The sequence below is a fragment of the Pipistrellus kuhlii genome, unplaced genomic scaffold, assembly GCF_014108245.1.
Source record: "Pipistrellus kuhlii isolate mPipKuh1 unplaced genomic scaffold, mPipKuh1.p scaffold_m20_p_26, whole genome shotgun sequence".
NCBI lineage: Eukaryota > Metazoa > Chordata > Mammalia > Chiroptera > Vespertilionidae > Pipistrellus > Pipistrellus kuhlii.
Genome location: NW_023425525.1, coordinates 7,106,326 through 7,119,642, shown reverse-complemented (window position 1 = coordinate 7,119,642; position 13,317 = coordinate 7,106,326). Strand labels below are relative to the sequence as shown.

At 40.8% G+C, this 13,317-nt stretch overlaps 1 protein-coding gene across 3 annotated transcripts in view; it reads right to left on the bottom strand.

Moving 5' to 3' along the window:
• CREB5 (cAMP responsive element binding protein 5) overlaps positions 1–13,317 on the bottom strand; it is a 383,557-nt gene that overhangs the window by 290,071 nt on the left and 80,169 nt on the right. For all 3 annotated transcript variants that reach the window (XM_045587225.1, XM_036453719.2, XM_045587224.1), the window contains exon 4: positions 11,489–11,610. In XM_045587225.1, the coding sequence (XP_045443181.1) occupies positions 11,489–11,610 (122 nt within the window). The remainder of the gene's footprint in view (positions 1–11,488; positions 11,611–13,317) is intronic.

Below are 13,317 nucleotides of genomic sequence, written 5' to 3'. Positions count from 1 at the left end.
CTGCAAATATGAGCCATCTTTGTCGGGACTTCATTCTGAAGCTGGCCAATATGTCAAATGGTCTCAGCGGCAAACTTGAAAGTGAAGGAGATCACAGACATGCTGAGCAGGGAATGAGGAAGGAAGTGCCTCCACTTCGCAAGGGAGGTGGAGGAAGTCGGGGAAAACGTGTGAGCTCAGTAAGTCAAATGTGGATGTTTGAAAACTGCCCAGTCAACCATTTCATGCTCAAGGGGCATGGCTCTGTTGGAGTGGTATTTACTGCTGATAAAAAGCCAGGAAGTCCAGGAGGATGAGCTGAACGAATCCCCCACCAAGCATCTAAGCAAAGCATTTTCGTGGCTAACTTCCTTTCAAGCCATTCCTAGGACACAGAGAGCTCCATTCACCCTCCTCCTTCTAACAGCAGCCTCAGGCAGAGATCAGAACACCCGTGCCCTGCTCTCTGTGAGCCTCTCTGGCCTTTCTCTCCACGGCCACATCAGTTTGACCGAAGCGCAAGTATGAGATCTCGCTACTCCTTAACAACAGGCAATGCTACATGATTTAGGCAGGTTTGCTGTGGCATGGTGAAATTTCTGTCAAAAGGCAGTAGACTTTAGGATGGGGGAAAGTATAAAATCTCATAAGAGAAAATGTGCTTGGTCTATTCCATCAGGGCTGCTAACAAATTGTTTTGCCTGTGAAAAGCGCAGACGCTCCGGTGAGGAGTGCGCTGGTAGCTGTCATCTGGGAGTGTCCACGCCATTAGAAGAACGGCACTAATGAGTCAAAATGGCTCCTCTCCTGCCATCAATTGTATTGTGGTCCCTTCACCTCTCACCACTAATGGTGAGTCAACTCTAAGTTCACACCTCCCTGTCACAATCAGGGGGCAGCAGATGTCTGCTAAAGCTGGCGTTAAAGGGACATTGTAGGTGATCCAAGGTGATGGTCAGAGTAACGAGGAATATTCATAGCCCGGAGTGTCCACTTTACCTAATTATGCGCTCCTGTATGTATATTGTTATGATATAAATAAAGACAACTCTAACAGAGACCTGGAAAAGGAGCTATTTCCGTCCTCCTGCTGTGCAGGGAGGAGTCGCTGTTTCTGGCAGTGAGGTCTCCACTGTGTTTCTGTCTCTGTGAATGTGGACTTTGGATTTCTGTTCCCAAGACCCCTTTTTGGACGATTCTTTCAGTCAACATCAGAAAAATGTCCAAAGTGAGGTATGTGACATAGTATGTGAATATAACACCATCTACCTGGGAACTAACTTTATTTTCTAATCTCCAGGTCTCAACAATTAGAACCACATACTATGTACGTGACTCCAAGATTATAAGCTACCAGTGAGAAAGTGAAGCCATGCGTGATTTTAGAGACTGGTGTAATGGAGTCTTGATCTCTTGCCCTTGTCCTGGATCCGGGCAATACTATGCATTACTTCTCCACAGCCCACGTCTGGGTTGTCAATCGCACCGGAAGTGCTGGAGGCCATTTTCCGGGGGACCAGCAGCACAGAGATATCACAGTGCATATCTCTTCACTTTGGCACATCCTGCTGCAAAAAGCACTGCCAGGACTCTGGACCGCCTTGTTTTCTTCCAGCTGCTTGGGCACCAACCAAGTGGGGTAGAAGGGTGGGGCTCCCACACACTCCAGGTTCTAGAGCTCTGCAATTGCAGGCTTACCCTGGAAAGGACAGCGATGCCTAGGCAGCCGTACCAACAAGTCCAGCAATAGTCTCATGTTCATAAATCCTCTGGGAACGTTCCTAAGCTGTGTGCATAGCAAATCACACTGGGAGAAGCGAGGAAGGGGGCCACTTCTTTGAGAGCAGCTGTTATTCAAAATGCCCAGCGAAGCATCATCTGTAGTCAATCAATCCGACAGCCACCCATACATGACTGTTTTTCTTCTTTGGGGACATGACTGCCTGCAGAGCCTGAATAAGCCCCTACCCAAACACAAAGCCACACCGGGCACCAACTTAGGTCATTCTGGTCAGCGCTGTGATCAACTTTCAGAGTTTTCATAAAACAGATGGTGCACTCTGCACGTAACTCAGATCCCAGGGATGCCTGCGGCTGTGGCCACACTCGATTCAAAATGCAGGGGTCCGCCTGGCTTCATGGAGAAGACTGGGGAAGTCCCCACAGTGCCAGATAATGACTGCTGCGTTGGCAGGTGAGACTAGCCCACCTCCTAGGCCAAAAACTTTCCAATAAAACAGCTCACATTTGCCATTAGGTCAAATATTTAAAAAAAAATTATCTACATATATAACACTAAGTCAGTGGTCAGCAAACTCATTAGTCAACAGAGCCAAATATCAACAGTACAATGATTGAAATTCCTTTTGAGAGCCAAATTTTTTAAACTTAAACTTCTTCTAATGCCACTTCTTCAAAATAGACTCACCCAGGCCGTGGTATTTTGTGAAAGAGCCACACTCAAGGGGTCAAAGAGCCATAAGTGGCTCGCGAGCTGCAGTTTGCTGACCACAGGTCTAAGTTAACCAACATGAGTGAGTTTAATTAGAAAGTAGTTGCTTAGAGGCAATCTGAGAGTAAAGTTTTTGGCATTCCATTTGATTCTGGAAACAAATGAGAGAACTGGCCTTGTCCACAGAAGTCAGAAGTTCAAACAGGTTTAAAAGAGTCTTTTAGCCTAGCAAGTGTGGTTCAGTAGTTGAATGCCAACTCATGAACCAGGAGGTCATGGTTGGATTCTGGGTCAGGGCACATGCCCAGGTTGCGGGATCAGTTTACAATAGGGCAGATGCAGGAGCAGTGATTCTCTCTCATCATTCATGTTTCTATCTCTCCCCCTCCTTTCCTCTCTCTCTAAAATCAATAAAAACATGTATTAAAAAATAGTCATTTATATCTCAAAAAACGAAGAACAAAGGGAAGCCCAGCAACGTTCTGGAAAAGACCACAGCCAATAGCCCATCATACCTGGAATGCGAGGACCATCCCAGCCAAAAAGTAAGGATCAAGCGAGTGACACTGTGCGTATCTGACCACTTCTTCATCCAACTAGCTGGTGAGTCCCTCTGGTTCATCAGCACAGTTAGTTCCCAAAAGTGTAGGAAGGTGGTACAAGTAATTTAGAGGAAAAGCCCTGACATTTTATAAACTTTCCTAGGCCTTTGGGCTCTGGGTGTAGTTGGGTAAAGCACATAGAAAATGTTCCTTTGGGTTCTGATGTGAAAAATCAGTAATTGCACCACAAGTTTGAGTTGACAGCCAACGTGCTGGAAATGTGGACAGGAGGAATGCATGGAATCCCAGTTCCTGGCCTCAGCCTTATCAATATGGAAATAACTTAACAACACACAAATGCTAAAAACAGGGTTCCCAGAGCAAATCACTCCCATACCTGCTCTCAATGTTCACCTGGATTTATGAGATGACGGAGGCAGGGACTCTTGCAACCATTATATTATTTTCCTTTTCCCTTTTTACAATGTCAGTTTTTGATCCCATCTCTGTGAGGGGCCCAGGCTTACCCGATTCTTAGCAGCAGATGCTCACTGTGTCGTCTAACATTTGGTCCAATTTTCCAAATTGGGGGTGGGTGTTTTCTGCCTAGAACGAAAGCTTCCTCTTTTAGTCATTTTGTTTTAATCTGGCCCAGAAAACAGATCTGTTTAGCTGCTTGCTTTGGGACTATGAATGCAGGGCCTCACAGAGGACAGTACTGTTTCCTCTGCAGATCCTGGGCCTCCTACCCCCAGATACACACTGGTTCTGTGCCTATCTGGTATGTTGGAAGTCCTGAATACTCAAAGCTGGGCATGGATGCCTTCAGAGGGCAGCGTCCATTCACTGTTGTGATTCCACTTGGGTTAATACCTTGAAATCTCAGTCTGACTTGCCTGTCTCCAGATGGGTAAGATGTGATTTTAATGAGCTGGGAACCCAACCCAACATGGAACAGAAAAATCATGCTGCCTCCTGGGAAAAGCTGCCCCTTCCTGGGCCCTTAACACTGAGCTTCCTAATTGTTTTAGCGAAGATTCTTCCAGCCAAATAATTCAATTGGGCCAATTGTCAACTAGAGTAAGGCTGCCTGCTGGGAAGGCGGGCCAGACAAGAGGTCCTCACAGCCCCAGTCCGGGTTGATTGTTGTCCCTGGGGAACTTCAGTGCTCCACCATGTTTTTGTTATTTTTTTGTTTCTTTTCTTGGTCAATTTTTTAATTTTGCCGCTCCCTCCTTTATCCCTGCTTTGGTTCTTTAAAATGCATTCCATGTATAGAATATTGTAGAATCAAGGCTATGTTTAACATCATTCAAACAATAGACTTTCTTTCATACCTATGACATCCCACACTACCCTTCTACCTTCTAACAGTGCAATATTTGAAGAAACTTTTAACTGCAAATGACAGGCAAGCAGCTTCAAGAAGACATTCTTTAAAACTCTTAAATATTTCTGTTAAAGATGCATTCCATTCTATAATAATACTTAATGTGAAGCATTTCTTTAAAGTTAGGCTGGAGGCCAAAAAACTTTCTTGGAATTTGCAGCAATAAATAACCCAGTAGGAAGTGATGATGGTCTAGACCTGAGGTGATCGAAATGGAAAATACAGAGAAGATACGAGGACTCTTTCCTAGTAAAGTTGACAGCAGTGAAGGGGCACAGGAGGGTTGGGGAGGCAAGCTGATTGCTGTGGTGGGTGAGTGATTAGCCTCCTGATTGCTGTGGTAGGTGAGTGATTAGCCTCTGTCAGAACCAGGGGAGTCAGACTTGGCACTGAATTTGCACTGGAAACTCTGAAGACAGTTATGGGCAAGTTGAGTTCCAAACAGCAGTGTTATATTCCAATGAGAATGTCAATAACAGGTGAAGGATAGAGATAAATATTGAAGTCCAGCATAAGGACTAGATGTATAGGTAAAAAATTGTCAGGGAGGAGTTGGTTGAGAATAAGTGAATGAGTGGAGTAGCTATGAGAATGTGTGAATTCTCTGAAGAGAAAGTGTAAACAGAAACCACCTGTGAGTAGATACAATCAAAAGACAAAGCAGCAGAAGCAGAATAGAGAGGTGGGGAAAAAGCCAGAACATGTCCATCCTGCCCCTGGCTCTCCTTAGTGAGTGCCTATCAACTCTCTTTCTTGATTTATTCCCCTGTATTTAAAATGGGGAAGATAGTACTGGCATAACCACCTATGATTATTCCGTTAGTGAAGGGACCAATATCAAGAGATCATGAATAACAAGTTCAAAATGTCATATATGCTTCTCATGAATATGATCATTATCATTTTCAGTCACAACTGAACAAGAAATACTGGTGTAAGAGAACATGGTTTTATTCTGTAAAATCTTCAACACAAATAGGGAGGTTCCACCAATCAATGTTCATTTTCCTCTAGCAATCTTCATGTTTTATTGTAAAAAGGGAAAACAGTCTCAATCCCTGTAATTCATAGATGCAAGTGGAAACAAATACCTCTTATGAGAATACCCATCACAACCAGAAGTAAATCTAAAACCTTTCTAACTCAAACTTGAGCCTGTGAGACCCTTGTGACCATATTTAAAAAGACCTCAGTTAGCCCAGCTGGCGTGGCTCAGTGGTTGAGCATATACCTATGAATCCAGAGATCATGGTTCCATTCCCTGTCAAGGCACATGGTGGTGGGCTCGATCCCCAGTAGGGGGCGGGCAGAAGGCAGCCAATCAATGATTTTCTCTCATCATTGATGTTGTTCTCTCTCTCTCTCTCTCTCTCTCTCTCTCTCTCTCTCTCTCTCTCTCTCCCTTCCTCTCTGGAATCAATAAAAATATTTTTAAGAGAGATCCCTGCCTTGCCAGAATAAATGTCATATATATATATATATATATATATATATATATATATATATATATATTCCATGACAAGAAAACTTAATTGCTTAATACCGAACTCAGAGAACAATACCTGCCACTCACAGGCAGAGAGACATGAGAGACATCCATCTGCAATTACTGCCACCACCACTGCTGCAGAAGACACAGCCATGAACTGCCAAATGATTTAGCATTAGAAATTAGAAATTACCTCAAGAGGTAAGATATATTTTCTTTAGTGTGGAATTTAGGCCATGAGGGCTCATCAATTAAGGTCCAAATTATCCAAATATATAGATTCTCCATGGGAGGAGATGGACAAACCCCAAGTGGCTCTCAGTCAGAATTCCTGTAAGCCATGGGCCTTCCCTCCTCATCCATGCCAAACATACTTGATAGACTGCTCATTCTTTGCAAGGTACTAATGAGCAATGCATTTTGCCACTTTGAGGATAATCTGACTCTCCACAAAACAAAATAGTTTTATAAAACAAAAACTACAAGTTTATTTTATTCCCCCTCCATTTTAAAATTGAGGCAGCACCTCAGATGACATCACTGACATATATGGAAATAGATGCCAAGTCTTGCTAATCTCTGTGAAAACTGTACTTATTAATCCTAAATCCTAGGGAACTAACACATATGAAATAGCTTCCAGTTTATCTGTTTGCCGTTTAGTTGTTTGCAGGAGTGGGATATGAAGACCAAGACAATTTCTCTTTTCCAGTGTCAAATTCCACCTAATTTGAAGGCATATTAAATGCCTATAAGGAGAAAGTTGTAATGTACTAAAATGGGAAGCAAAAAATACTTATAAGGGTTAGGATTTCCAGTTATTTGGGGAGAGGGAAAGATAGGTTGTCTCTTATATTGCCAGTAGGTATTTCCTTTTCAATGATGCTGATAAAAACAAAACCAAAAAATCCGAAAAGATCAAAAACAGTCTCATCCAGTGCAATTTAACAAGCATGGTGACATTTTAAGTACCCGGATAAAACCAAGTTTAAGTTTCAGGATATTCCTTCCTCCAGACTTCTGGGGGATGCGGGATAGTTTTACACAAATATCATAGAAAACATAACACAACCGGAAACATGCAGCTGTTGCAAGTCTGCTCAATTCTGTGTCTTTTCTTTTCCATCCAGCGCCACTTACACCTTCCCCAGAGAGCAGCTGGGCCAGCTAGTGGCTGATAGAACAAGACCCTGTAGGAAAGCAAAGCAAAGCGCCTCCCTGCATCCTCTCTCCCCCAAGAGCTGGTGGTTTCGGGTAACATGATTTCCAGGTACAGAATTTAATCAGATTGAGCAGCCCACTGTTCTGAGCTGAGACTGACCTGGCCTTGCCCTGTTCTGTGACTCCTGTTGAGCTGGGATGCAAGATCTTAAGATTGTAGCTTGTCCCTTGTTTCCATGTGTTAAACAGTCAACACCCTCTGGGAATACACTGCACTTTTCATCATTTGGGTAGGAATTCTAGCACATGGAAATGTCCTAATTTGCTATTGCTGCATCAGCATAATGAGTCATATTTAGGTCCTATGGGAGAATAACAACACTTAGCACTTATACCAGCACTTTTCATCTTCAGGGTCTTTAACCACGTTGGGCTGGGACGTTAGATCTCTCTCAGGAAGACAAAGGAGTTAATTTCTAGTCCTTTCAACTCCCTTTCCTTTCTACACGCACACAAATACACTTGCACAAAACTGTTATCAGATGGCAAACTTTCTCTGGCTTTCTAGATTTGCATTAGTCTATCTTAATAAAAAAAAAAGAAATCAAATGTAAAAGGTTAATTCACCCCTTATCTTTCTTTATTTTTCTTTTTAAAATAATCTTTTATACCCTCTAATATGGAACACAAAATCAGTCTTTCAACTGCCAATTGTTGGTCTCCATTCAGCATTACTGAAAGGGTTCCCATACTTGAATTGAATTTTCATGCCTCATGATCTTCTGTGTCATTGCTGGCCACTGAGGGGAGTTAAATGCCTTGTATTGGAAGATTCTGGAGGGCTCTGCAAGTTCCATATTCCGACCTTTTCCTTACTTCATTTCCGTTCACTCCTGGCCCAGGTGATCCAGCTAGTCTTATGTGTTTAAACACCACCAGTCTGTCAATGACTCCCAGATTTACATCTCCAGACAGGTGGCCTCCTCCTTAATTAGACCTATATATCCACCTGTAGATTCATCTTCTCCATTTAAAATAATCCTCTCCATCTTCCCATCATACCTGCTCATCTCCCAGGCAACTCCATTCTTCTAGTTGCTTCAGCTAAAAACCCAAATTTGTGCTTGATTCCATTATTTCTGCTACTCCTCAGATCTAACACATCGACCAATCCTAGTGACTCCCTCTTTGGAAAACCAGAATCTAACCACCCCTCCATCTCCATCTTGACTAGTATGCTGACCATCTTTAATCTAGACTCTTTCAGTACACTCCTAACTGGGCTTTCTCCTAACTGGTTGCTGGTGCCTTCCAACAGTTTACTTTCAACTCAGCACCCAAGGTAATGTTTCTAATATATAAATCAAATCTCATCGCTCTTCCGCTCAAAATCATTCTATGGTTCTCTATCTCACTCAGAGTAAAAGCCAAAGTCATCAGGGCTTCCTGGATCTGCCCTCCCACAGCCACTCTTTTGCATTATTACTAGTATACACTCTCCTCCAACCCACTGAGCATCCTCTAGCCCCAGGGCATTGTACTTATTGGTTCTCCCCTTGTAACACTCTTCTCCCCAACATATACCTGGTTCAGGGCTTCTCCTCCTTCCTTCAGGTCTCTACCTCATGTCCAATCACCAGCCATGCCCTCCCTGACCACCCTGTGCCATTTCCCTGCCATATTTTTCTCCTTAGCACTAGTTACACATTTTATTGTCTTTACTTGCTTCTTGTTTGTCTTACCCACTAGAAGTAAGTTATGTGAATGCAAAGTTGTTTTATTTTCTTCTTACCAGCTTTAGTCAGTAGTATATTCATCAATGCCTTGGACAGTGCCTGCCAAGTGGCGGGCACTTGAAAATTTTTCTTGAATGAATAAATAATGAATAATAATTTCTCATCTGTTTTAGGACATGGACTAAGCCTGATTTCTAAGCCAGAGGCAAGCTTAATTTAAAAAAAAAATAATCCTCACCTGAGGACATTTTTTCCATTGGTTTTCTTAAAAGTCAAAAGGAGGGGAAGAGACAGAAAAAGAAACATTGATGTGAGAGAGACATAATGATTGGTTGCCTCCTACATGCACCCTAACTGGGGCCGGGGGTCAAGCCTGCAAAAGAGGTATGTGCCCCTGACCGGAAATGAACCTGAGACCCCTCAGTCCACAAGCCATGGGAACTCAAGGCTGGATTTGGCTCATCTGGCTTGAGCAAAGGGAAGAGGATACCTCAACAGCTTTAATGTTCTCCACCTTCCAGGGTGTGCAAGTGACTTGGGGGTGTGAGATAGTGACCTGCTGAGAGGTCTGCCTCCAGACCATGGGGAATCTGGCTGTAGGATCCCCACCACCAGATAACCATCAAGAAATTATCACATGGCTAAGAGCAACATTTAAAAAAGAAAATACAACTGTGCTAGTCCTCTTTTTCAACTTTGCTTGCCTAATTATCTTATTTTTTAAAGCTTAATTGTTTACACTCTTTTTCAACTCATAATAAAAGGTATAGCATGAAAATGTTTCTTAAATTAAAAATCTGGAACCAGAGGAAATGTAAACTGGAATTGAAAGTCTAGTCTGGGAGGAAGTAAAATGCCCTCATAACTGTGTTCTACCAAGTTCTCAAAGGTAAGCAGTAAGTTTGGCTTATGTTAACCGAGCAGTCAAAGCGAAAAGAGAAACAGAACCAGTTACATGATTCTCAGGTTCATGAGAAAAAAAATTTCAGTTCCTCAGGGGAAGCAAACTATTTCCTGGAATTCAGATCTGCAAGAATTTCCTCCCACGGGACTTCATATAGGAGATCATGAGGGCTATATAATGGGGACCACCTAAAATCACAGCCATGGGCTTCCTAAAGCTGTCCTTGGTAAATGTCTTTAGGAAAAATCTAAGGCATCCACTTCAGTTAAAGCCACTCTGAAGACAGTTTGAATCAAGTACATACGGTTCATATAGTTCAGTATAATCTAAAACTCCAACCTTGAATAGATTGAGGAATGAATTAACTTAGTCTTTTACATATACCATGCCTATCAGGAGAGCTAAATTTACAACTCAACAAGGGAAATCTATTCAAGTGTTTGGTTTGGGGCTCTTCTTCTCTCTTGCTTTTTAAATTTTTTTTTTTAAGAAACCTGTTTCTAATGCAATGAAATATAGAATATGAGCCTTTTATTTTCATTGTGTTAATTTTTTTTAAGTGCTTAGAACATTGTCTGGCAAAAAAAAAATGCTAAATAAGTGTTTGCTTAGAAAAAGAAAAAAGTTCCTATCACTGAGGTAGTAGGAATAGGGCATCAAGTATGAATGACAAATTAATCATAATCAAATAAAATGAGTTGACAAAAGATTTTATATCCCTCTTACTGTAAACTTCACCTATTCTCCTGTTTTGTTTTGTTTTGTTTTTTTTTCTAAAACAGTATGGGCTGAATACAAGCCTTTGACTATTTTGATGTGAGAACGTGACATGAAAAACCTGGTGGAGAGGGATTATTAAAATTTCACATAGAAGAGGATTCAAAGGTTTTGAAACACTTAGGGAAACATCAGAGCCTTTTAAAATTTCTTCTCCGGATGGAACAGCTGGAACTTCAGAATCCATTACAACCTAGCTGGTCCTTCCTGCCAACCAACTTTCACATTTTAAGATTGTTCATGGAATGTGTCTAATTTGTTGTTTCATACATTTTGGTCACTCAATAATGCTCTATAAAAACAATGAAGAAAATACTAAAATGCTTCATTATCACACTTACTTATGACTTCATTTCCTTTCTTTAATCTTATAAAGTGATTTGAAAATGCCAGCACAACATTACAATAAAATGGAATGTGTTCTAGAGGGATTCATAAAGTGGATTTTCTACACTTTCCATACCTCCAGTTAACCTATTTATCTCAATAGCAACAGATGTTCCATAATATAACTAGGAAGTAACTGTAAACATGGTAGAGATCTATTGGACAGATTATGGACATCAAAGTTAAAACCTGGGTCAAAAATTAGACAAACCTCTTCTAATACTGCTATAATTTTTCACCTGTTGTCTCTTGACTCTTGTAAGGCTTGCTATTAAATATTTAGGAAAACAACTAGTTTTGAACAGAAAAAGTCTGTGAGTTTATCAGACTCAGATTCAAGAATCAGGTAGTGTGTTGTTTTAAAGGTTTTGGTGTTTTGTATTGTTTTGTTTGTTTGTGTGTGTGTGTTTTTTGTTTTGTTTTGTTTTGTTGCTTGAATTTAGTATTTCAGATACCAGTTTTTTCCCATGATTTTTCTAGCTTCAGGTTCTATCACAATCAGAGATTCATCCTTTTTTAAAAAAAAAAAACATAAACATTAAACAGACATTTGCAAATGGATAAAATACTGTTTTAGGGCCAATCAACCTGCAGTGCCAACCATTTCCACCAAGAGTTTCCACCAGGTGCTGGAGGACGCACCTCTCAGGCAACCATCCCAGCAAACCTACCCGCTTACTGCTCTCCTCCTCCTGAGCCTTCCTGAACTCATGCTCTAGAGAGCAATCCAGCTCATTGAAGAGTCCCACTTCCTCGCAGTTCTTCAGGAACCTCGTTGGGGTCGGAGTCTGATCTGAAAACAGAGACCGAGTGATCATTCATGGGATCTTTTCCTCAAAAGCCAATAGGAAGCCTATATTCAATTCACAACTCTCCTCCCTTCACCTTAATTAAGATGCTGACTGGCCACCTATAATCTTCCAGCCCTTTAAATAAAGTGAGAATATGAAAGAAAATTAAACCATAAGTCCCAAAGAAGGAACATGGTGTGTAGTTGGCTACAGTAGGTAAGGGATTTCCAAACCTCCCTCCAGACAACTTGGGGAGGTCCTACCCTTGACTTGCTGGGTCCATATCACTGGAATTCACTGCAAAACTAACTGGAAAAAATATTTAACTAAAATCAGCCAAAAAAATCTGCTGAGCCATGATAAGCCTAATTTCAGGGGCTGGGAGGAAAAAGGACTTTGTAGATTTTTATACCAAACAAAAAGGACTTTAGATTTTTATATCAAACAGACATGTGAATTCCTTTTTCATAAAAGAGTAGGAAAGTTTAGCAATTCTCTCATTTTGAGAATCATAGAGAATGATGAAAGGTTCCAAGTCAAATACATTCAACTCCTAACCCATTAAAAATATAATGATTAATTTTAGTTTTCTTTGCTATAGGTAAAATAATGTTCTGAGAATATTCTTTAAAAGGAATAAAATTTATTTCATATTTGGACTGTCTAGAGCAGCGGTCTTCATGGACCACTGGTTGGCGACTACTGATCTAGAGAGTTTATTACTTTGAAAACTGGAGGATCTCAAGCCACTATTTGTAGCTTAATATTTGCCCATTTTACAAACTATTTTCTCACAACATTCTCTATAATTTAGATCTCACAGATCCTGGGAAATAAGTAGGGTGTATATTATTTTAGAAATGAATTAGTTAAGTAACTTGAACAAGCTCACACAAATTATAACCATCTTATCACTCTGAAGTCCTCTTCTACCTACAAACATACTCACTTCTCAATCTGAATCCTGAGCTTTGACCAGTCTCTCCTAGCTCCAAAGAACTCTGTTATATGTGTAAAAGACAACACTGGCAACCCAGAAATAGATTTGAATGTGCAAGATATGGGGGAAATCACCTCAATTCTCTAGACCTCACAGTTCTCATCTTTTAAATCAAGTTCTAAAGTTACATGATTTTGTGAATTCTAAAATCACCATCGTAATTGGTTCCCTTCAAACGGTACAGTCATTAGGCCAAAGAAACATATGACCATTTAAAGAACAACAAAATAGGAATATAAATAAGAGCTGGTTGGTAAGATACTGGATATTAAGCCAGAGATAAGGGCTTGATATTCAGATAAAGGGGCTTTCTAAATAGAATGTGTAAGTAGTAAAGACCTGAAAGTGGAATAAAACAGTGTGTGTGTGTGTGTGTGTGTGTGTGTGTACATATTTGTCCATTTATTGAGTGCCTATTATAAATCAGGCAAAGTGCTAAGCGTTTTGTATGCACCATCTCATTAATGTTCACACCAATCACGCTAAGTAAAAATTATTTTCCCCATTTTACTTATGAGGACACTGAAACTCACCCCAGGCCTAATTTAGAAATTGAGTTCCATAATCATAACAGTAATTGATAATCCTAACAATCTTTGGTTCTTTTGAAATATCTGGGAATCACTGAATCCTTCATACAATAAACTGTATTACAATACCATAGACTACCATCTTGCAGAAACATTTTTGGTGACTAAAAAAACTGAGA